The sequence below is a fragment of the Chlorocebus sabaeus genome, chromosome 7 (genome assembly GCF_047675955.1).
Source record: "Chlorocebus sabaeus isolate Y175 chromosome 7, mChlSab1.0.hap1, whole genome shotgun sequence".
Lineage (NCBI taxonomy): Eukaryota > Metazoa > Chordata > Mammalia > Primates > Cercopithecidae > Chlorocebus > Chlorocebus sabaeus.
Window position 1 is genome coordinate 52,571,890 of NC_132910.1, and position 25,069 is coordinate 52,596,958.

Below are 25,069 nucleotides of genomic sequence, written 5' to 3' on the forward strand. Positions count from 1 at the left end.
AGTAAACTTAACATAAATGACAGTTAATAATAACAAATCTTTTGTTGGCCAGAAGGTAAAATTAGTAAATTAAAGAACTAAGCTTGATCCCTAACATGTACGTGTTAGTTGCTGTCACTAACATCATCATTAAATAGTAAAGACGAGTTGACAGATTCTGAAGGAAATGAGGAGCATCTCTAAATTGCTATAGGCGCTATAGACACTAAAAAGTCAAGTTGATAAGAAAAAAGACAGTCATGGACTGTACAGGCACTATTATTACCTTTGACTTTCCCATTCACATTGGAGATGGAATGAAATATTGAGAAGGGCTTGATAAATGACTCAGGAAGGGATAGCCCACTTAAAATAAGCAGCAATGTAAGGAAGAATTTTATTTAAGTCTTTAGATGTCTTCTGATTTCTGCTTTGCCTTTTCAGCCAACAAATAAGGAGCCTGGCAAGCAGCAGGAGAGAGCCAGCCCCATGAGGGAGACAGGCTACAGGCTGCAGGCAGGAAGGACGGGGTGCGGAAATTTGGAAATTTTATCCTGAGGTTGGAAATAATGTGACCAAACAAACAAACAAAAACTCACTTCAATATATATTATCAATAAACAGTATTCCCAAAGAAAATCAAGGATTTCTAAGAAACTTTACAAATTATTCTTTGAGCATCTTTGAGCACCCTAACCCTAACCCTTTGAGGAAATCCAGTTTTGCTGTCTTGTTACATCAAGTGCTAGGACTCCTGATTGCTCATACTGAAATATATAATGTCTTAAGTAGAATACACATTTTTTTTTCTTTTTTTTTTTTGTCAGTCTCACTCTTAGCCAGGTTGGAGTGCAGTGGTGTAATCATGGCTCACTGCAACCTCTGTCTCCCAGATTCAAGTGATTCTTGTGCCTCAGCTTCCCAAGTAGCTGTGAATACAGATGTGCACCACCATGCACACCTATTTTTTGTATTTTTAGCAGAGACAAGGCTTTGCCATGTTGGCCAGGCTGGTCTCCAACTCCTGATCTCAAGTGATATGCCAGCCTTGGCCTCCCAAAGTGCTGGGATTATAGGCATGCGCCACTGCACCCAGCAAAATATACTTTTAATTAAAACTTAAAACTCTCATTTTTGTGTTTTTTCTAAATGACAAATTTATGAGATTTGAACTAAAAGGTCACATTTAGAAGTCACAGTTACAAACCGAGGACAGCATCTATTAACATTAACTTTGACACATCTCAGACTCAGATCCCTAAAGTCCTCAATGTTCACAGTGAACATGCTCTTAAACTTGCATCTAGAAAAATGTGGGCAGACAATATCACACTAATGCTGGCTCATCAGTTTCCACATTCAATGGAGAGGCATTCAGCATTCTTCTATTATCACCCTGTTTAGAAAGGAGAAAACTGTTCACAAAGGGTAAATGTAGAACCTAGTATGTTTTTCCCAAAGCACCAGCTTCTTCTCAATCATAACCTATCATTAATGCATAATGTATATGATGCCTCTCCTTGCTGAATTTAATTTCTCTTCTTCAGTTCCTCTAGGCTCTTTTTCTATGAAATTTGAATCTGATGCTGCTCATGGAACCAAGGCCTGCACTGCTATCATATGCTGGCAAAGCCCAATCAGGCAGAAGGATTTTTTCTTTCACCTCTCCTCATCTCTTTCTTCCTTCTCCTCCCATACGCACATAGACAAAAGAAATAAAGCATAAGATTAGATGATTGTTTCTCTTTAGTTTGACTAAGGGAAATACACCAACAAATTTTAAATAAGATGGGGAAAAAAGGCAGAAAAAACACCCACATACTACTGGTTAAGTGAGGTCCAATATACAGGAAACCAAGGAAATTCAGTTGTCTATCCCTAAAAATTATATAGCAATAATTTTATTTCTTTCTGCTCGCTCCCAAACTGACAAGTTATATATAGACACATAGGACTTTCATATGCATTAAATATTTTAATTAGCCTATGTGTAAATTTTGCTTAAAATTTTGAAAACACTAATCTTACTGTTAATATAGTTAAGCGGAAATAAGCTAAAGCAGAATAAACTGTTCAGAAAGATAAATAACTTAATGATGTTTAACCTGATAGGAATGGACCACTGAAGGAAGCGGATAAAAGTGAGAGATAAAGCTCATCTTTTCTAGTTGGTAAGAGCAGGTTAGGTATTCCTGACCGTCCTCCTCCCTGCACCTGGTAGGACAAAATTTCTCTGCAGGACTGACTTAAAACTTAAAGTGTGGTAAAGTGGGTATTCAGGGGTCTGCTTAGAAAGAAAAAAATTCTTCCAAGGGCCCTAAGAAAAACATACACTCCTATAATTGGAATTAAAACAGAGTTTAAAAAGTAATTGGTGATGAGCACAGCACACTGATTAGAACTAATTATTTTAAAATAAAGTATCTGACAAAACAAATCCTTTCACGTAAGTGATTGAGATGATGAGTAAAGGGAGCTTACTAGAAGTGAAGTAAGCACAGGGTTAGTCTTGGTGATGTTTAACTGTGCAGGAATAACGTAACAGTGAAATGTACAGTCATTTTGGCTATGGTACCTAGTACTTAGTAGATACTGCATATATATTTGCTGAGTGAATGGATTAACATAAAAATTGCGAATATATGTAGGTCTACACATTCTTATTCTCTACAGTATGTTACATTTTTGTTCTCTATATCATAAACACTGGCTAGTGGACTTGGCAAAACAAACATTTGTTAATAGGGGATTATGATTGTATTAATGCTAATTTTTCTTTTAAAGAATAAAAGGACTATAGTGAAAGGTACATATTGAAACATGTTTGTTGATGTTTAAGATTTAGGTTCCATCTGGTTAGTATTCTTTTAGGAAATAGTTTCTGCCATTCTGAAAATAGTATTATCATTTAAAAGATAACAGTAGCAAACTGTGGCTATAACATATGAAACATCTAGAATTTAGATAAAGCACAAAATTTCCATTGATCTCCTGCATATTTCAAAATATGTAATATATTTAAGTTCTTATATATTCTAAATTTTAGCCCAGTAAAGTTGGTTTTTTAATATATCAATTTTTCCCTGTCCTTCCCTATGTTGCACATCTCCTTGCAATGTGGTATATGACTCAAAAATAGTATATGAAGAAAAGTAATAAAGACAAGAGAAGTTGCAGAAAGGAGAAAAACTATGAGATGTTAGAAATAAATCTTATACATTTAATTTACCTAAGTATATAGACTCTATTTACATGAGTGTATGAACAGGTTTATTTTACTTTTGCCTGTAGCATTAGGTATTTTCCATTTATAGCCATGACCTGTATTAAGCTCAGGTAAACAATAAATCATGCCATTTGGAAACCAACGTTCAGAAAGGACCACATTCTCTTTTCATTTTACTCCAGTGCAATTTTTAAAGGTATAAATTTTATCCATTTAAACTCACCATAATATCTAGTTTCCTTTGCCCTCTTCGCCCTTTATTTATAATTTGTCTCATTTTATTGATATTATTGGTTTATGCATCAGTCTCTCCAACCAGTTTGCAACTTCTTCAAGGAATAGGTTTTCAATGCATCTTATAACCCTGAGTGTCCTGAATCTAGGACCTCTGAGTATACTTTAAGTAATCTCCAGACTACTTACTATACTGAATACAATGTCAGTGCTATGTAGATAGCTGTTAAACTGCATTATTTAAGGAACAATGACAAGACAAAAAATGTCTGTATGTGTTCAGTACAGATGCAACTTTTTCCTGAATTATTTTCAATCTGAGGTTGTTTGAATCCATGGATGCAGAGCCCTCCGATATGGAGGGCTGACTGTACTTCTGCTTTTTTTTGAGACGGGATCTTGCTCCGTCGCCCAGGCTGGAGTACTGTGGTATGACCACGGCTCACTGCAGTCTCAACCTCCTGGGCTCAAGATTTCCTCCCACTTTAGCCTTCTGAGTAGCTAAGACCACAATAATGCACCACCACACATGGCTAATTTTTTTAGAGATGAGTTCTCCCTATGTTTCCCAGGCTGGTCTCAAAATCCTGGGCTCAAGTGATCTCCTGCCTCAGCCTATCAAAGTGCTAGGAACCACTGCACCCAGCCCCAACTGTACTTCTTAAATGCAGTAAAGTTTGCTTTTATGCTTTTCTTCTCTAAGTACATTTTTGTCAGTTTCCATTCATTTTGAGGTGCTTTTGTAAGACTCAGGGTAATTTTCTCCTCCATATTTAACCTCATGGATCTGTGCCCCTTGCAGAAAAAACATACTCTGTGAGGGTAAACACCAAGTAATATCTTAAAAAACATCAAAAACTCCTCATAGTTTATTCAGTATCTATTACTACAGAAAGAAGAAATACTGGGATTGACATAAATACCAACATATCAATATGTAAATGCCTTCTTTTATCATAAATATCAAAACTTGAATAATTGACGCGAGCAATTCCATTAGAGGACATTTTTAAATTGCCTGGTAAAAGAAATTGTCCAGTAAATGGTAACATTTGTTAGAAAATAAAGGATTACATTTTTATCAAAAAGCCAAAAAAGGTCACTTAGCAATATGAGCTACTGAAAGCTTATTAAAACAGTTTACTACTTTAACCATGTTTTTAAAGTAATGAGAAAATTCTCATATTTGTTTCTTATACTTTTAAAAAGTAAACAGAAAATAAAATCATATCTTTCATTCTCAATTGGAGTCTGGCTCTGTCACCCAGGCTGGAGTGCAGTGGCATGATCTTGGCTCATTGCAAGCTCCGCTTCCCAGGTTCACGTCATTCTCCTGCCTCAGCCTCCCGGGTAGCTGGGACTACAGGCGCCCACCACCACGCCTGGCTAATTTTTTGTATTTTTAGTAGAGACAGGGTTTCACCGTGTTAGCCAGGATGGTCTCGATCTCCTGACCTCGTGATCTGCCCACCTCGGCCTCCCAAAGTGCTGGGATTACAGGCGTAATATGTTATGTTTTAAACATAATCCAAATCTTAGAAATTTATTCTTAGGTTTAGCAATGAGACTCCAAGTAATTATCTGGCAAATAGCATTAGCACAAAGGCTCAAGCCTCTTACCATCAAATCCATCTTCTTCTGACCCTAGTTCATCATCAGAGCAGATGTTGAGGACATTTACCAGCATCTCAGTCACTAAAGAGAGAAAGCAAAGAAAGAAAAGTCAGAGGGTTTTCTGTTACAACCTTAACTATTACTCTGGCAATGTTAATGAGCAAACATAGCAATAACATTTCTTATTTAGATTGTATATAGAAGCAGTTTCCAGAAACATCCAGATCATAAAAAACAGCCTTTGTAATTCTATGCAGACTTTATAAAACTATTAGTTCATGCTTATGATATCTAATGGTAACATTTACTAGCTCTAGGTCAATAGACAATGACAAATCAAATATGTGGATGTGAATATACTATAAATCAATGAAAGAGAAAATAGTTTTTTTTGAATTTTTATTATCACACAATGATAAGGCTTAATCTAGATCAGATTACAACCTTCTGTTCAGTAGGGACTAAGAATGATGAATTTTTAAAATATTTTTAATCACCTAGAGAACTTCACGCCATTATAGGCATGTGGTTTTGTGTTTATTACAAACTGCTGATTGAGAAACTAATATATCTGAAGTATTTTTCAGAATACTAATTTTAAAAATGTGTTGACAGAAATATCATTAAATTTGATTCTCAAAAATGCTTAAAAAATTAAATAGTTGCAGTTTAATCAGAAATTTACTTAATAGATTACAGTAGGATTATATAGAAGTGTTGTACAGAGGAAATTAGTACTGCATTATTTTTATACTACAAAGCATGCTATTTACATTTAACAATTTTTGAAATTAGATTGGATTCTACTATGCACGTGAAAAGAAGCCTGTCTACTGCTTCTTTGAGAGCTACTTTTTAAAGTAATATGCTATTTCAAAAAATGTCCTTCTAGAATTGAAGATGTATGATACAGAGCGAAACTTCAATGGAGCCAACATTGATCCAGAGTTTCCGTTTAATTATCAAAACTGGATTTTGTGTACCAACAGATTATATGCTAATTTCTAAAAAAGGTCCCAAATTTTAATAATTAATAGAAACAATTCAAATAAAGAGTGCTCAAAAGGTGCCCCATAGTTGTCAGGATCCACACTGCTTCTGTTTCCAGTGAAGTCAACAGATGACGCTACTCCAATTTGATCAGTGCAAGAAAGTTGCAATATGGAGTAGTACTGGGAATATTTATCAGAGACTATTAAAAATTTATTTTTGATTATTTTGATATCCAAAGGGAAGACTTCTTTGCTGACAACTCAAAACTTCACTGGTTTAATCATTTTAGGGCATTTAAAGGGAAAACAACAATTAGGGTTTCAGAAAAATATTTAGCTTTTCTCTGATACTCCTTATAGGACATCATTACTCTGATATGTAGGGAACACTCATCTTTCTCGTAATGCCCATTCACCTTCTCATGGAAAATATGAGATGATACGTGATAATCAATCTGTGTATCACTGTTAGGCCTCCTGAATGAAAAACAAGTGGTGCAGGCATTTCCTCAAAATTTTTGTTGGGGTTTAAGTCAACATATGAAAGCAAAACAGAGGGGGAAAGAAGGCAGGCAAGAAGAAAGTTAATAAACAACTTTTAAAATGTAAATTTGTCTCCTGTTCTGTACCTTACAATGTGCTAATGCCTACATTATTGATGAACTACTTTGTTGTTGTTGTACATATTTTTCTTCAAAATATTGTAGCCATTAAACACTATCAAATAATAATTTATTAACATCAGAAATGTAAGGAGAGCATGGCTATCCTAATGTTTTAATTTGGCAGATAAAATTAAATAGTCCTTTGGGATTATAGTACAAAGGGGTAAGGAAAAAGTGTAGACATTACTTGAAACCAGGTAAAGCTGTATTTCCATTATATTTTAAAGAGTTATATTATTCTAATAAAATTGTAAAAATTTCCTAAATATTCGTTTTTGTTTTTGTTTTTTTCTGCTTCCTCCTAATTCACCAATTGTGTCCTGTTAATAGGATGCAGAGTGACACACTTCTACCTCCAAATCACATCTTTCATTGTACAACTTGTACATTTTATTGGCTGGGCCAAAGTTCTTCTCTTTCTGAGTGTTTAATCTCCTTTCCTTCCTTCCTAAACTATTTTAAGAAGAACATCTCAGGATTCCACAACATACCTTTTTCCCCAACAAAAGGCAGGGACCAAGTAAAAACATCCATGAAATTTGGAAGCCAGTATGGATGAGGAGAACAGTTGAATTGCCTGATATTCATAACATTGTTCTCATACTTCAATACTGCAGCTAAAAATAACCAAAAAAGGATGTCAGAAACACAGGACATATTTCGGCTTCTATGTATGGCTTTACCTCATCAAGAAAATTCAACCATTTGACTGAAGTTCCAAAACATCCAGGCTCATACCTTAGGCATCCCAGAATGCTTATATAACTTATGTACTTGAACCTTACTCTACACAATATATGAATACTTAATATGGAATTGTATAACAAATTGGAAAATATACAAAATAGTTAATCCAATGTCTGTCAGGAATTGTATCAAGCTCCCCTTTCAGCCAAGAATACTTTAGTCTTAAAATTTGATATCTGATGACACTAATAAAAGTGGCACAGCTAAGTTTGACATAATAATCTCCTGAAATATTTGAATGAATTTATTTTTAAAAAATAAAACTTCATCCAGTAGAACTCCCAACAGTTGTACAAAATAGTTTAAGTTAGATTGCTTTATTTTTTAATGCTTATTTTATTTTTTAAAGTAACATAATAATAGTACATATTCATGGGGTACATAGAGATGTTTTGATACATATAATGCACAGTAATAAGATCAGGGTAATTAGCTATACATTAAATATCATATCAAACATTTATCATTTATTTGTGTTTGGAACATTCAATATTCTCCTACCAGCTATTTGAAATTATAATCTATTATTGTTAACTATAGTTACCCTATGGTAGATTGCTTTCTTGACTTAATAAAATAAAATGTTTGGATTGAATCTCACATAAAATAATGTGCTTCTATCTAACTCTATCCTTGATTTCTGAAAAAGATGTCCATCTATGACTCAGGAAAACATATCTGCATGCTTCACGTCTCTGTAAGTACTTTCAATAAAGGAAAAGTCACCTGTTTTAGTGGGGGTCACCTATTCTACAGATAGACAATTTTAAGTTGCAGGAAATTCTCAGGTTGAGTTTAAACCTGCCTTTACCAGTCACTGATCATAGTTTTGCTATGCATTTCATATTTAATATTTAAAAGGCTGTCATTCAGAAGCAGAATGACAGCCTTTTAAATATTAAATATGATATTGAAGCATATCTTCTTAGGCTTTGGCAAGATTTCATTTTTATTATCTATTCAGGGCATAATTAGTATTACATTAGAAGACAGTAACCAACAGAGTCTACATGATATCATAGGATCTTTTCTTGTTTATGTTACGGGGTTGAAAATACAGAAAAATTAATCATTACTTTTTTGTTTATACTCAGAATGGATGCTCAGGAGCTGGAGACACATCTTGGTATCTGCTTTATAATCTTTTTCAAGCAAATTATTTTTATCCCCTTTCACCCTCTTTAATATGACATGGCTTCTTGATGCTTTAGCTCATCATGCTCAACCTATTCTGAATGCATGCCAGATCGGCAATGTCTCTGTTAAAATGTGGCCCAGAAGTAATATAATCTTCTAGGTTGGTATGAACAGTGCAGAGTATGGGGAGAATATATCGTTTTCTGTGGTGTGGATACTATATATATCATATTGTAGCCTAACAATATGTTGATGTTTTTAGCAGCCTGCATTTAACTAAACTCGTACTTGTGAATGGTAAGGCCTTTGTTTTGCATTGTTATTTCTGGCTGACCAACATGGTTCCAGGGAACATATAATCACAGACACTTTGGGGACAAGAAATGTAGATAGTGTAGGCAATACTGATATGAAGGTAGTCATCCTCTTCTTCCTGTGGAATTCTAATTCCTGCATATGTTTCTGTAAACTCATTCCCTTTTATGTTGCTTTATCGTTTATGCCATAAGGATACATTTACATGATATTAAAAACATGCAAAACAAAAAAAAATCAAGGCAAACTACCATACCAATACTTTTGATTTTCAGTTTAAGAAAGGTGACGTATTTCCTATCTTTGCTAAGTGCTACCAGAGCTCTAGCTCCATGTAAAAGGTTTTTACTATTTCGGAACACTGAATATTCACAGCAGAAATGCATCCTCGTATCTTCAGATGAATCTTTAAGGCTTTAAATTGTCTTTTTGAAGAGTAATTTCTCCTCTAAGTTCCCCCACTTTTTATTAACCTTAGGTTGGTGGTATAGCAGGCAGAAGGAAAGTAAATATTATAATTAACAGTGCCCTGGAGGCAAGAGATAGGCTTTATGTAATAATCTGCACAACAAATCTGAGAAGCAGGTGTGACTGCCCTTATATTACAAAGGACTTGTGGTTGAGAAATGGAGAAACTTGCTCAAATCACGCAACCAGTAACTGACAGATCTCACTCATTATTTAAACTCAGCTTTTTCTGACACCAAATTCATTCCCTTTCTTTCATTCCCTGCTGTCTCTCATAAATTATAAATGTATGAATTCTAGTCCTAGCTGTTATAATAATTTAACTTTGAATATGGATTTCATAATTAAAGAGGTTTTAGTTTTTGCCAAAATACATGTTTGAGTGAAACAGGATGCAATTCACAAGCAAGGGTAAGACTCATCCAATAGATAAAACAGAAGTTCTGTTTTGTAGCTGGTGAGATAAAAGTTCATTTGATCTTGGCTCAATACAATTTACTTCAGTACCTACTGATAAAAGTAAATACTGTTTTCAGATTTTATTTTCATTTATTTACTGAGTATCTGATATATGCCAGGCATTAAGTGTGGCCCTTTATAAACATAATTACAAATCTTCACAATATTCCTCAAAAGTGGTTTTTGTCATTTATATTTTGAAAATAAGCAAACAGAGAGGTTTTCTGCCTACAGTCAGACTTAGAAAGAGGTAAATCTCACTTTTGGCCTGAGTCTAAAGTCCCTGATCCTTCTAGTACATCATAATACATTCATTCTAATAGTATCAATAATTCAGTTTCTATCAAGTTGTGGACATAAATTCTTTCTCCTTCCATGTTTAATCTCTTTAAAGAAGAGCATTGGACTGGAAAACCAGGAGTCCAGACTACAAGATGGAATCTGTCACTAATTATTCACCAGACTAAGGTACTTAGTATCTTTAAGTTAAGTCTCAGTTACCTAACTATGTGGGTTTATAAATAATTTATAAAATCTCTTCCGGATCTGAATGATGTTAACAAACTTCACTGTAAACAATGAAAGGCCTCATCACTAATGCAATAAATAATATTCTCAGTAGTTCTATAAGCTATAAATAGGATTTTTTCTAATTTTTCTCTAGCTCGAAAAATCCTAAACTGAAAAATGAAATTACACCAATATGTATTCTTTTTTCTTCAGCAACACATTTATGCAAAAATACTTTTTGAACAACCTTACATTAGTAAGTTACTCAAAATTCTGATATTTTTGTAAAATAAATATATAACACAGAAATACATGAGAAAAAAAAAAAAAAAACTAAAACAGTCCAAAATATCTGCAGTCACGAAATTCACAGTTAACGTTTCATCTTCCACCTCCCACATCCTCCGCCCCTGCCACCTGCCTCCGACTGTCATTGGGATTACAAAACCCAACTGGAGCCCTAACAGTGTGCTCTTCTCTGAAGTACTTGAAAGACGTTTATCTCCAGTACAATATAAATAATACAAATAGTTGTACTTCAATAATCACTCAAGACCACCTCCTGAGCCCTTGTCTGAGAAATAGAAGAAAAAAAGAACAAAAGTCTACCACCAAGGAGCTCCTTTATTCTACTGGCAATTCCAGATGACCTCTTGTCACTTAACAATTGTAACAGAGAGACTCTGACATACGTGCAGGCCTGACATTATTAACCATCCTTCAGAGCACACCAGACACCACAGAAATAAATGCTCTTCTGTTGTACTGGCAGGTATGAAGAACAGCTGGAAGGAAATTTGGTATAATGAAAAGAATACTAATCCCAAAAATCTGGAAGCCTGACTGCCAGTTCTTTTTCTGATGTCAAAATTACTGTCTTAAAAATGCAATCCACTCATTTTATAGTACCTGTAGAACCCTGGGTTCAAAGACATGCTGTAAAAAATGTAAAATTAGTAATCAAGGGCCTGCTCCTACTCAGTGAATGCAGAAGGGGGACTGTACCTCGATTATTTCTAGTAACACAACTGGTCCCCCGTACATAGTGAAGTCCAAGGAATAGAATCTATCTTATTCCACTGCTCTGTCTACCAAGCCATGTACTAAGCTGCTTGACCATATCCAAATCTGTAAAACAGGGGGTCTTTCTTACTTTAATTTGAAATTTTGATGAGACCAAAAAAAAAAAAGCTAGTATTTAACAAAAACTTGAAAACATTTCTCAACATGCTGTCTACAATTTCCATCACCCAGGGAAACTGGACACAAAGCAATGAATGACAAGAGTAGAAAGATCAAAAGAAAGTTTCTAATTAAAGACCAGCTATCAAAATGATTGCTAACAAGTGGTATTAACCAGTTTACCGAACCACACATGGGCTCAGCACTTCTCAAGTGGGTGTCCAGAGGAATACAAAGTTCTTTTTCTGAAAAACCTGTAACTGTAATGCTTCTACCATACCTCCGGCACTCTTCACACCACTAGTCCCGATTTTAAGACAGGGGAGAAGAGGTCAAAAGAATGGAAAATGACTTGAATTTTATTCCTGTCCTCACCCTTTTGCTAATGTCTTTCATCTCCTTATCCCTAATTGACCATCCTCTTTCACCTTCAGAATATGGGAAAGAGGGAGAGAAAAGAAACAAAGATGAGAAGAAACCAAATGGGGGCATTCCAGAATCATAATCCATCCAGAAATAGCAAAAGCACAAAGAAATTGCATAATAGACCCAGGATGTTTTTTCCTTCCAATTCTTCCACCCGCAGATGCCCTAGCAGAAAAACTAGCATCAGTGTGTTCTTTTGGCAAAGTCCTACCATCACGAAGGGAGGCATAATGCCTTGGTGGATACAATTCCTGAAGCAGGACCCATGCAACTCATAATGTTCTATGGCAGCATTTGAAGATTATGCCGGTATGCTGCATGCAAGGGGTTTTTTAAATTCTGGGAGCCATGCTACTTAGTTTTCAAAAATCTGTATTTTCTCATAAAAATTACTTTTGGGGGGTATAATTTTCATTTAAGATTGTGTGAAGATGTATATATGTATATTCACACATATGCATACTTTTCCGTAGTATATATTATAGCATTCACGAACACAGTCTCTACAATTCCTTCCATTTTAAAATCTGATTTCTAACTTCCACCTCCATTTTTTTCCCCTTTCAATGTCCTGGTTCTTGCTGGATGAATTCTGTCTTTAAAAGATTCTTTTAAATATTATTAATAACTTAGTTAAAGGGAAATGTACTAATTCATGATGGTTACAGTATTTGGTGAGCAAGGACTGTACTCATAAATTTTACTCTCTAGATCATAAGCTTAAGTGAAAAGTATGTGTTCAAGTCACTTATGAAGATAGACTTCAAACCTTAAATTTTTAGGTAATTTGACCATGATATTCTTCAGTATGAGAAAGGTAATGTTTATATTGTTTCATCCAGTACCTAATATAGGGTCTTTCACAGGCAAATTTTCAGTAAATTCATATAATGACTAAATTTTTCTTTTTTTATTTTTCAAGAGATGGGATCTTGCTCTGTTGCTCAGGCTGGAAGACAATGGCACAATCATAGCTAACCGCAGTTTCGAACTCCTGGGCTCAAGTGATCCTCCCGCTTCAGCCTCCCAAGTAGCTGGGACTACAGGCACACACCACCATGCCTGGCTCATAATGTCTAAGTTTCAGCCAATCTGAAATATTTTGTTATTAGTGGATACAAACAGTAGGTATATATGACTTACTTGAAGCTGTGAGATAATTATTTTGTATGTATCAAGGACACACATGTATGCTACTATATATAATCACTTTATGTCCATTCTAGCCCTTGCCCCAGTCCTCTTACTCATTAGGTGGAAATGGAAATACATTCTCAATCTTTATATACCTTATATACCTTGTACATGCATCCTTAATAGTACCTACAACACCTTTTTGAACTTTGTTACAAGTCTCCTAAATAAAATATTCATATTATCTTACTTACATGAAGGGCAGAGATGGCATTAGATATTTCTGGGAAACAGTATGAGGTAATCTTCTGATTATGTGCATGTGTGCATGTGTGTGTACTGTTGAGCACTGAACAATGCAGTTTTGAACTGCATAGGTCCACTTATATGCAGATTTTCTTCTGCTTCTGCCAACCCTGAGATAGCAAGACCAACCCCTCTTCTTCTTTCTTCTCCTCAGCCTGCTCCAAATGAAGATGATGAGGATGAAAACTTTTATGATAATCCACATCTACTTAATGAATAGTATATATATTTTCTCTTGCCTATGATTTCTTTCAGGACATTTTTTCTAGGTTTTGTGTATCATATACTATAAGAATACAGAATATAACACACGTAACATACAGAATATAACACACGTAACATACAAAATATGTGTTAATTGACTGTTTATGTTATCAGGAAGGCTCTGGGCAACAGTAGGTTATTAGTAGTTAAGTTTTTGGTGAATCAAAAGTTATATGTGGCTTTTTGATTGCAGCGGGGGTTGGCACCCCTAACTGCTGTATTGTTCCAGGGTCAATTCTGTATGTTTCCATTCTTAATACAGGGTTAGCAAATTATTAACCAGGTTATTATTCATATATAGAATTTTGGGTAAAGTAAGTGGAATGAAGACAATAGAAGGAATGAGGGAGGCACAGATCCTTTTTTATTCTTTTATAGTGTTATGTACTGAATCTGGCATATGGTTGATGCTTAATTGTGTTGGTTGAAGAAAAGACCTAAGGAATGAAAACAGAAAATGGGAGAAGAGGGAAAAAGAGAGGAAGGAAACACAAAGCATATAACCAATCAGGATACTAAAAACATAACTAACAAAATACAAACAGAAATCTGAAGGAAACATAAAGGAATTTAGGTAAAAGGCAATGTGTCACCTCAAAGACTAAACTGTTTGTTTTAAAATTGTAAGAGCATGTAAATTAGAGAACAGTGGAAACGATACTAGTTCTGTCACACGGTAACTGCATGAACTTGGGCAAATATTTCTCCTTCTTTAGTCTTTACCTTCAAACTTGTAAAACAGGAATAATATCTGCCCTCTCATTTTTAAAGTATAAAGATCAAATAATCCAATTGCTGAGAATGGGGCAGGGAAAAAAAAAAACACATGTGATTAATATGCATGATAATCTTAATCAGATGAAATATTTTGTCCCTGAGAAATGTAAAGTATTATAAGTCTGTTTCAAATTCTTCAAGGAGGGCATGGCTATCTATTTTAAATAGTTTGCCATTTTATAATTCCCACCTAATATATTATACTTACATACTAGGATCCAGATAATTTGGGGCCAATAATTGATCTTTGTAAGTAGCTCAAGACCAGTTAAACATTGTGAATCATTTCTAACATTACAATTTTGCATAGAGTATTTGAATTTCTTCTAGCAATTTTTTTTTGTTGTTAATAAGAAAGAATCACTGGCAATTATCAGTTTCTTAACAGTTTTAGCTAGTGAATTCATTTATGTTCTAATCTATATTATGATGATGCTAAAGTGAGACTTATGCAAACCTAGACTAAAAGCAGAGAGAGAGAGAGTCTTAGCTGAAGCTTTAAGCTATTGGAGGAGAAGGCATAGGGATAGTAAACACTGTGCCTTTGCCTTGCTCTCATTTGGTACAGCTCCAAAAGCCTAATAAGGGTAACTGTACTCTGGTGGGAGGTATTTTGAAACTGGTGTTATCTCTACACATTCGTAGAAGACCCTTTTCAACTTCAAGCTTGGACTTTGTATCAGGCCTTGAGCTATAGCTTGCAATTATTCTAGGTTATCTCCAAGATATCCTTGGCACTGAGTCAGTATTAAGTTCCTACACTTCGTATCAACATTGTTTTCCATGGAAATAATGTCATGGCAGACTTTTTGACACTGTAAGAGTAAAGTTTAAGAGTCTCTTGCAGGTCTAGAATTCCTAGATAATGAATAGCAAGTGACAATCCATTAATTCAAGTTTTTAACATTTCTCGGATTGTTACTGTTTTTCTCTTGCTGAATGCTTTATAGAGAATGAGATTTGTAGAGAAGTAGGTTTTAGTTCAACTGAAGATTCAACTAACCATCAGGGCTCTCAGACAATGGAATTCAATGCTTTAAGATGGATTCTTTGATTGACCCTTTTCAGCTGGTGGCAGAAGAGCACTTGGCAATGAATCTGTAGGGAGGATTCAGCATGGATTCCTCCTTTGTTCCCTGGTAAGGTCTCCCATAACTCTGACATCTGAAATCTTGTAATTCTATAGGCAAAGCTTTGTGAAAAGCAAGAATTACCTCCATACACTGTGTCTTACTTTGTTGAGGTTTCACAACTACTTAACTAAATTCACATTTAGAGAGTAGTGATTTTTAAGAAATCAAGATGGCCATTTGTTGGCACAAAGATAAGAGAGATTATGTGTAGATTCATTCAATTAAAATATATAGTACAAGGTATCTTTCAATATTAAATTTTAATGGGATAGTTTATATCTTACCATCCCTTCCATTTAATTAAATGTTTAAATGTGAGCAAGTGACTACTGGATTAAAATTAACTTATTTACAAAGTGGCCTCCAGCAATGACCCTTTCACAGTGGAGCTGAATAAACAAAAGCAAAAGTGCGTTAGGGAATACATTTTAAAGGGATTAATGAATTATTTATTTCAGAAAAATGTAAAAGGTATTCTAACTTCGTTCTTTTAATAATGCATATATTTGGATGCATAACACTCAGGTAATTTTAAAGTGATAACAAATAACTCTTCATTTCAAAAGCTTTCTTTTTTTATTGAAGAATGGTTAGAGTCACCTAAACATAATGGAACCATGAGGTGAAGAGTGGATTAGCGGATCGTTCACAGACATTTCACACAACAAAGCTAAGGCAGGAGAGTACAGCAGAGGTTAACATGTGGGCTCTGCAGTCAGTATGCTGAGTTTCAATTTCAGTGCTTTCTGGTATCAGCTTGTGTCAACCTTGGGAAAAATATGCAGTTCCTTTGTGCCCTAGATTTTCATCAATAAAATCAAGATTATAGAGTAATTCATAGGGTTGTTGAAAGACTAAATGCATTTATACACATAAACTCTTTGAGCAGTATCTGGCACATAGTAAGTGCTCAAAAAAGTTATTATTATATGCCGTTTATAGGAACAAAGTGAATGGCATAGGTATAGTATGTTATCACAACTGAAGGGAAATATTTACATTGGCTAAATATATTACCAACTGAAGACTTTAAAAAATATGGCTAACATGGTGAAACCCCATCTCTACTAAAAATATAAAAACTTAGCCGGGTGTGGTGGCGGGCGCATGTAGTCCCAACCACTTGGGGCCGAGGCAGAAGAATGGTGTGAACCCCGGAGGTGGAGCTTGCAGTGAGCTGAGATTGAGCCACTGCACTCCAGCTTGGGGGACAGAGCGAGACTCTGTCTAAAAAAATCTCTCTGTCTCTCTGTCTCTCTCTCTCTCTCTCTCTCTCTATATATATATATCAAGCTATATCACTCAAAGTGATGAAGATAATGACAATGGTAAATGAAATTAATATCACGGTTGGATTAATTACACATGTTGAATCTTGGATATAAAATGCAATGAGAGGAGACATTCTGCTGAAACCACTCTGCAGTAAATTATATATATAATTTATATATATATATAAAATTTATATATATATAAAAATTTTTATATATATATATAAAATTTTTATATATATATATATAAAATTTATATATATATATATATATATATATATAAATTTTTTTTTTTTAGATGGAGTCTCACTCTGTTGCCCAGGCTGGAATGCAATGGCGTGATCTTGGCTCACTGCAGCCTCCACCTCCCAGGTTCAAGCGATTCTCACTCCTCAGCTTCCTGAGCAGCTGGGACTACAGGTGCAGGCCACCACGCCCGGCTAATTTTTGTAAGTTTAGTACTGATGGGGTTTCACCATATTGGCCAGGCTGGTCTTGAACTTCTGACCTCATGATCTGCCCGCCGCAGCCTCTCAAAGTGCTGGGACGTGCCTGGCCCATCTACCACCTCATATGGATAATAAAAGAATACTAAAGGGTTTTGTTTGTAGTTTCTACTTTATTCCTTCATATAAATTATTGTATTTCATACCATTTCTCAGTGAACTCTCTTAGGCTTAATAATGATTACGAAGAAATTATCTTTCTAATGTGTCTAATTCTATCATACCCACATGGCTTTAAGAATCTTTATCAAATAAACGAAGGAATAAATTAGGGGTTGGGGAGACGTCTTATTGTTTTGCTTTAGTAAAAAAACAAAAATAAAAAAGCAAAACAACCTTGGCCTACAATTACTGGAAAGTACCAAATATACTACCCTGACTGTATGTTTACATTTTTTATAATGCAATAAGTGATCTGGGGCAAACAAGTGCTCAGGACCCATTAAGAGCATCTTCAGGTTTGAGATGATGGCAGGAAAAAAGTACATGCTGAGAAAACTGTTGTTATGGGGCAAAGTCTCTGGATTAATTTTATGCAACTTGTAAAGCAACTAGTAATCACATTTAACCTGTGGTTGTAAGGATAACAAAAAAAAAAAAAAAAAAAAAAAAAGATGCTTTAAAAAGTCAATGCTAAAAGTTATGTCCATGCTTAAGACAAGCCTCAGGCTCGTAGAAATGAATCTTTGCTATAAAACATGGTTCAACTTTGTAGGGGAGGAGCTCTTTGATGTGCTGTGATGGAGACAGATATGTTACTTGGGGACGCCTGGGTATAGATTCAACTTTCCTTTCTGAGACCCCTCATCTCCCTCTCAAAAAGATCTGAGCTAACTGGTTCTGAATTTGGCTTGTGAACCACAGGGGTAGCAGAGATCTATAAGTGTGTGAAAAATATTCCTGAATGATAAAACAACCTCCTAGTGGAAAAAAATTGTGGTATAGTATGGAATGAGCTTCTGAGGTCTGGCCATACCACACTGTGTAGACAGTGTCACTGAGGCTTCCCGCCAGAAGTCTGGAGACCAAGTCGAGCTGGCATCTGATATGTTACATCTGTTCCTTTATGTTCATATCATGACTGCCAGCAAAATTCTTATGTTTGTTCATTATAGCAGCAATTCCATTCTCTCTTACAATGGTATCTTCCTGCCAAGCCAGAAATTCTCTTTTTATTTATAAACAGTATCTTCTTGAAGCCTATGACTCCTTTTTGACTGGAAAATATATGAGGATGCTGAAAACATCAAGCTTTGGTAAGACTGAAATGCTTTTTATCAGCAATTACATCAAGTTGCTAACTTATAAGTCCAAAATATCATATTTTTTCCCTATCAAAAAGGATAGACTTTTGCATCTCCTAATTTTAGCAAATGATGCAGTCTGTTCTCACGCCACTAATAAAGACATACCTGAGACTGGGTAATTTATAAAGGAAAGAGGTTTAATGGACTCACAGCTCCACATGGCTAGGGAGGCCTCACAATCATGGTGGAAGGCAAAGGAGAAGCAAAGGCATGTCTTACATGGTGACAGGCAAGAGAGCTTGGTGCAGGGGAACTCCCATTTATAAAACCATCAGATCTTGTGAGACTTACTACCATGTGAACAGTGTGGGAGAAACCACTTCCATGATTGACTTATCTCCACCTGGCCCTGCCCTTGATATGTGGGGATTATTAGAATTCAAGGTGAGATTTGGGTGGGGACACCACAAAACCACAGCAGATGCTTTCCATGTGCATCTTATAAAAGCAATCTTCCACCTCTCTCTTCCTTAACTACTTTAATATTGAATTGATTTCTTTCTTGGTTATCATTTAAATGTTTGGTCTTGATTACTAAATTAGTTTGGTTGCCATTAGACTTTCCTCTCAAATCCAAAATAATTTTCATTTAACAAATTTCCTTAATTTTACTGTCAGTAGTTTGTACTGGAACTAAGTTACATACCCCTGGTATATATGTTTATATTTCTCTACATATACATCATATATCTAACCACTCATCTAGTCACCCATCCATCCAACAACCCATCTGAACTACAGAGAACTTGTACTACATGGAAGCCTACTGTCGTTTACTTTAGATTCTTTTGCAGCACAGGTGTACCTCTACAGAGAAAATGAAGTTAAGTGTTAACATCAAGGTATAAAACACATTTTCCCAGAGGTTCATTACAATTTTTGACCAAACTGAGTTGTTTAAGCCAATGTTCACATCTGCCACTCTATTTCTCAATCCAGAGAGATTTTACTCTCACCGATTGCTTAAATGTCACTTCCCCAATTAGTCCCCATAGAATAATTTTCACTCTCATATCACACCACTCTTTTCTTTGTTGCTTTTTCCAAATACACATAAATAATTATTGGTGGAATTATTTATTTAATGTCTATCATACTACCAGATTATTAAGTACACTAGGGCAAAGACCATGTCTGTCTTGTTTCGTTTATATCCCCAACACCTAGTATGGTATGGTGTTTGGTATGTAGTAAGTTCTCAATAAAGGTTTATTGTATCGGTGAGTGGACTGAGCTAAAATCACTTTTACAGGGGGCAAATATTTTTTTAAAAAACTGAAGCTATGTGTCATAACTGTAATTTTCATCTGATTGGTGTATTTGAGTAATATTTGAGTAATTAGGAAATAGTTTTTCCTTTAGGTCTACAGATTCACAGGAGAAAATTCAACAACTGAAATGTGCAAAGTGCTCTGCAATGTTTAACTCCAATTTAGAACGGGTATCAGCACTGGTTACAGGAGCGATTTAAAGTGAGATAAAGGTCTGTGGGTCAATATTGATAGGGTACTTTTGGTCACAGTCTTGCTGTTAATTCTCCAAAAAAAAAAAAAAAAAAAAATGCTTAAATCAATGCATGTATTGACTGCCTATCATGTACAAGGCATGCAACTTGGCTTTATCATGTGCACCAAAAAGCCTCATGTTTCAAACTAATTATAATCTCACTGGGAAAAACAGGAATGCATGGAAAAGCTATCAAGAAAAACAGTAAACAATAAATACAAGAGAAAATGATTAGCACTGCAGACATTCAGAGAAGGACCACCAACAGAAGTCTTTATGGAAACGCAGACTGGAGTGGGTCTAGACCACTTAGACAGGCAGAAGAATGAGATAAATATTTTGGATAGAAATAAGTATGTAGGCAAAAAAGTGGAGAAACAGAAAGCCAAAGTTGCTCAGGGTAATGAGGTTTACCGCAAGATAAGGAGAGAGACAGGTGAGAACGGTAGATTGAGGCATATAGTGAAATCATAAATAAGAAACTGAGGAATAAGGGAATTTTCCTGCAAGCTTCTGTGAAGCCTTGCACTAACATGTGACAAAATAATAACGTAAAATATTCACTAATGATAATGTCTTAATATCGCACAGCATTTTGTTTCAAAGCGATTTCATGTAATATTCACAAATGAACATTTTTTTTTCTCATCTCATAGCAATGCCACTGCATGTCCAATAAATTTAAATGAGTTAGTTGCTTAATGGCAGAGCTGTGATTCAAACCTACATCTTTTGCTATGGCATCTTGCAGAGCTCTCAGAGTGAAGACACAGAGGCAGGGAGACCGGCGGGAAGACAGCACAGGCTGGAAAGGATGAGACTGAATGAATTTATGTGGGCTATACCAAGAGATGGAACATTTAGTTCTCATAACTTTCTGAATGCTATTTACTAATTGCAGGTAAGTATGAACTACCAATCAGAACTATTGGACATTTAAATATGAATCTGATCACAACTATTATTGGTTTTAAGATGGCAAGAATAAACCTATTTTTCTCACTGTTTCATTTTGCCAGATAGTATTACTGCTGTCTTAAGTTGCAGGAGCTTTAAGAGTCAAATCATACTGTAACTAATAGGTTATAATTCCAGAGTACTTTATGATCATCTCTTTCTAACTATCAAATGGTTAACTCACAGATTCTTCACAGCTATTTTCCAATGATTGGGTTTTGAAGGTGCTTGCAATCCAATTTTATTACATTGCTTTTAAAAATTCTAGTTAACATCAATTTTATTCAAATACAGTAATTCTCACTTTAGCAGTGAATAATTGACTCCCACTCCCACATACTGTATACACTGTTAGCATAATAGCTTTAAAGTGCTTCAGAAATTTTACATAAAAGTCTTTTGAAATTTTGTTTAAACTAAAGAACACATCTTTCTCTTCCCTATCAGTTTATCTTTTTCTCTCTGGAGAATATTTTCTTTTATGAAAAGGTTCCCAAAACGAAACAGTTCTACTCCATTTTCTGAGCGATTCTGATCTACCCTAAAGGCAAGAACACAGAGAAAGAACTAAAAAATCTCAAAGTCAGTGATGCACTGGTACCTTTTTTTTTTTTTTTTTTTTTTTTTTTTTTTTAAGTTCCAAACTTGTTAAATCAGAACCATACAAAAAGAAGAAATAGACACCTTATTTGAGAAATAGCTACTGGTCTCAGACAAAACTGCATTACCTGGCATTATGAAGAATTGAAACAGTCTAAGTTTGTTTTTGTGGAGTAAAATTCCAATTTTTATTCCTGTTTTACTCTTTTGGTTTTCTTTTTTAGAAATTGTTGGAAAACTTCCAAGTAGAGTACACATTATTTAGTAATCAGTCTTCGGAAAGAAAATGACTTTTAGGGACATTTCCTTCCCTCAGTTTAATAGTAAAAAATCTTAATGCCATAGAACAATACAAATCTGTGTTTATAAAAAATATATAAAAGAGTATGTTATGTACTTTTGGTAAACATAGGATCATGGTGAAACTGGGATATACAGTATGACTTACTAAATTCCCGCATCCCCTGCAGGAATCTCAGGGGCCTTCTCTCGTGCAAGATTGAGAATCCTCATCCAGTCAAAGAGATTAGTTTTTATGAGTTTTATACATAAATGTTTACTGCTTTAAAAATATTCATTGGCCGTGATACTATTTATTTCTCTTTCTAATCAAACATTCACTATTCTTTAACATCCAGATCATATTTTATCTTAAGGCCTTCTCTGACCATTCTAGAAAATTATCCCTTATCAAATGTATTTTGTGTTTGACTCTCTTTGTTTACACTTAATCACCTTGGGTCTTATATTTTTGGTTAAATCACACAAATGTCTTACTTTGTCAACTCTACAGGAGTTCTAAAAATCAAATCATATTGTAACTATTAGCTTATAATTCTAGAGTCCTTTATGATCATGTTTCTAACAATCAAATTATTAACTCATAGATTCTTCACAGCTATTTTTCCATTGATTGTGTTTTAAAGGTGCTTGCCACCCAATTTTATTGCAGTGCTTTTCAAAATTCCAGGTAACATCAATCTTATTCAAATACAATAATCTTCACCTTAGCAGTGAATCACTGACTCCCACTCCCACATATGTAAAAGCACATGGCAAGCAGAGAACATGTTTTATTTTATTTTGCATTTTTCTTGACATAGACTACTAAAGGCAGCACTTCTTTTCTAGGAACTGCCTCCTTTCTCCCCCATGGTTACAACAAAAGCTGCACTATGCTTTACTGATAAACATGCTACTTCGCTATAGAGGAGGACCCACCATGGTCAAAATGGCAATGTAAAAGAATGTATGGCCACAGCAAACACCATCCAGCAGATGTCATTCTCTGGGCAACAGGAAAGTGGAATACATGAAGGGAAACAAAGGACTAAGGACCTTCAACAGGTGCTTGGGAATAAAGGCGGCCAAGGCCCATATTAGGCATCCTAGACACCAGGCCTGAGCCAGGAAGAGACCTATCACACCTCATTTCTGCAGGGGCATGGCTCCTAATTCCAGGAGTTTTCAGACTGGCTCAGAAACTAAGCTGCCTTGTACCACCCCTTCTGGGCTATATTTGACCTTATATATGTTATTTGACTGCTTTTTTCCTTGTCTCCATTTCACTCTCTCTCTCTCTCTTTTTTTTTTTTTTTTTTTTTTTGAGACAGAGTCTCCCTCAGTCACCCAGGCTGGAGTGCGGTGGCACGATTTCAGCTCACTGCAACCTCTGCCTCCCAGGTTCATGTCATTCTCCTCCCTCAGCCTCCTGAGTAGCTGGGACTACAGGCGTCCACCACCAAGCCCAGCTAATTTTTTGTGTTTTTTTTAGTAGAGACGGGGTTTCATCATGTTAGCCAGGATGGTCTCGATCTCCTGACCTCATGATCCATTTTTCTTAATCTCAGAAAGCCACACTCGGACACGTTGCCTATATAATATCCAGACCAATGCTACCTAAAGGATTTTTCACATTTTCTCACCCATTCTTACATGTGGAACACTTTATAATATTTCCAAATAAAGAGATTACATTTATGAAAGAAGGTAATAATGCACCCCTTGCTCTTCTTCTTTTCCTTGTAGTAAGTAATAATGCCCTCGTGTTTCATGTTTCTTTCAGGTATGGAGTTTCAGAAAAAAGGCACAGGACACTGAACCAGAAGTATGGATTTGAACCTAGCTCATTATTTCCTAATTAAGGGACCTTGGACAAGGCAATTAGCCACAGGGACACACTCTGCATATTAAAAAAGGAGGAGATAGAATAGCTAATAATACCTTGAAGTTTCCTTTTTCTTTTTGCTTTTCAAAGAAATAAACATGTACTTGCCTGGCATAGGAGCCGACTCATGGTAGATACTCAATAAATGCAATTCAAATTTGAATTTCAAGCTACTGGGTTTATTTTTTATTTATCTTGATCCTTTCCATGCACAATCATCCTTATTCTATTTAAATCCAAATTCTTTTTAAGAAGCATGATTTTGGATTACTTCCAATTATTATTTCTTTTAAAGTCTGTATCTACCAGAGCAGCAGTTGTCAACCCTGTAAAAATTTAAAATGTCCTAGAAAACATTTAAAAAATTAACAGTGCATAAGCCCAATCTCTGACCAAATTTGAATCTGTATCTTTGAGGATAATCACAAAGTATGCATCAAACAATAACTGAAGAAATTACAAAAAAAGAGACTAGTTAAAATATTTAAGACCAAACCAAAATAAAATGCTTAAGAATTACTGCACATATTACATAAGACTGCAAGAGGGATTTAAAAACACTTACCTTTGTTATTGTATACATCTAAGTAATTTGGTGCTGAAAAAATTGTAATTAGAGAAGGGAACCCTGTTGTTTGGCTTTTCCTGTACATGCGGTACCTAAAAAGAACAAATACAGTCAAAACAAAGCCCGTATGGAAAAAAGAGAATATCAAATCATAGATTCAGAAACAGAAAATTGGATGAGTCAAGTGCCATTATTTAAAGAGCCTCCAATTATATAACACTAAATAAAAATTTCTTTCTGAAGTCTGAAATATACAGGTATTAATACATTTCAGGGGGGTGAGCATGAAAACATACATTCAAATGTAAAATTTCCAAACAGGTATTTTCTAAGTTAGCAAACCTTAAGAGACTGTGGAATTCATTGGAAAATCACGTCATTTCCATGTGTTCAACAGACAGGGCGAAGGCTGATTAGTGTACACAGATACTTTGTTCCCACTCAAAATTTTCAAAAAGTTGTCAACATTTTTGACATAAAAAGACCAAATAAGCAGAGCAAGATATAAAGACTTACCACTAAAAACCAGGCCAATTATCCGATAAATCCACAATATTCTGTAAAGCATTTTGCCTAGACTAAGTGATTTTCTTTTAGAAGAATGTCCCCTTAAATCTTT

General features: G+C 35.1%; 1 protein-coding gene across 4 annotated transcripts in view; it reads right to left on the reverse strand.

Moving 5' to 3' along the window:
- The window catches only part of PPP3CA (protein phosphatase 3 catalytic subunit alpha), a 330,349-nt gene that overhangs the window by 33,391 nt on the left and 271,889 nt on the right, over positions 1 to 25,069 (reverse strand). For all 4 annotated transcript variants that reach the window (XM_073017515.1, XM_007999395.3, XM_007999394.3 and 1 more), the window contains exons 8-10: positions 24,448 to 24,542; positions 7,202 to 7,327; positions 5,060 to 5,134 (exon numbers count right to left, since the gene is read on the reverse strand). In XM_073017515.1, the coding sequence (XP_072873616.1) occupies positions 5,060 to 5,134; positions 7,202 to 7,327; positions 24,448 to 24,542 (296 nt within the window). The remainder of the gene's footprint in view (positions 1 to 5,059; positions 5,135 to 7,201; positions 7,328 to 24,447; positions 24,543 to 25,069) is intronic.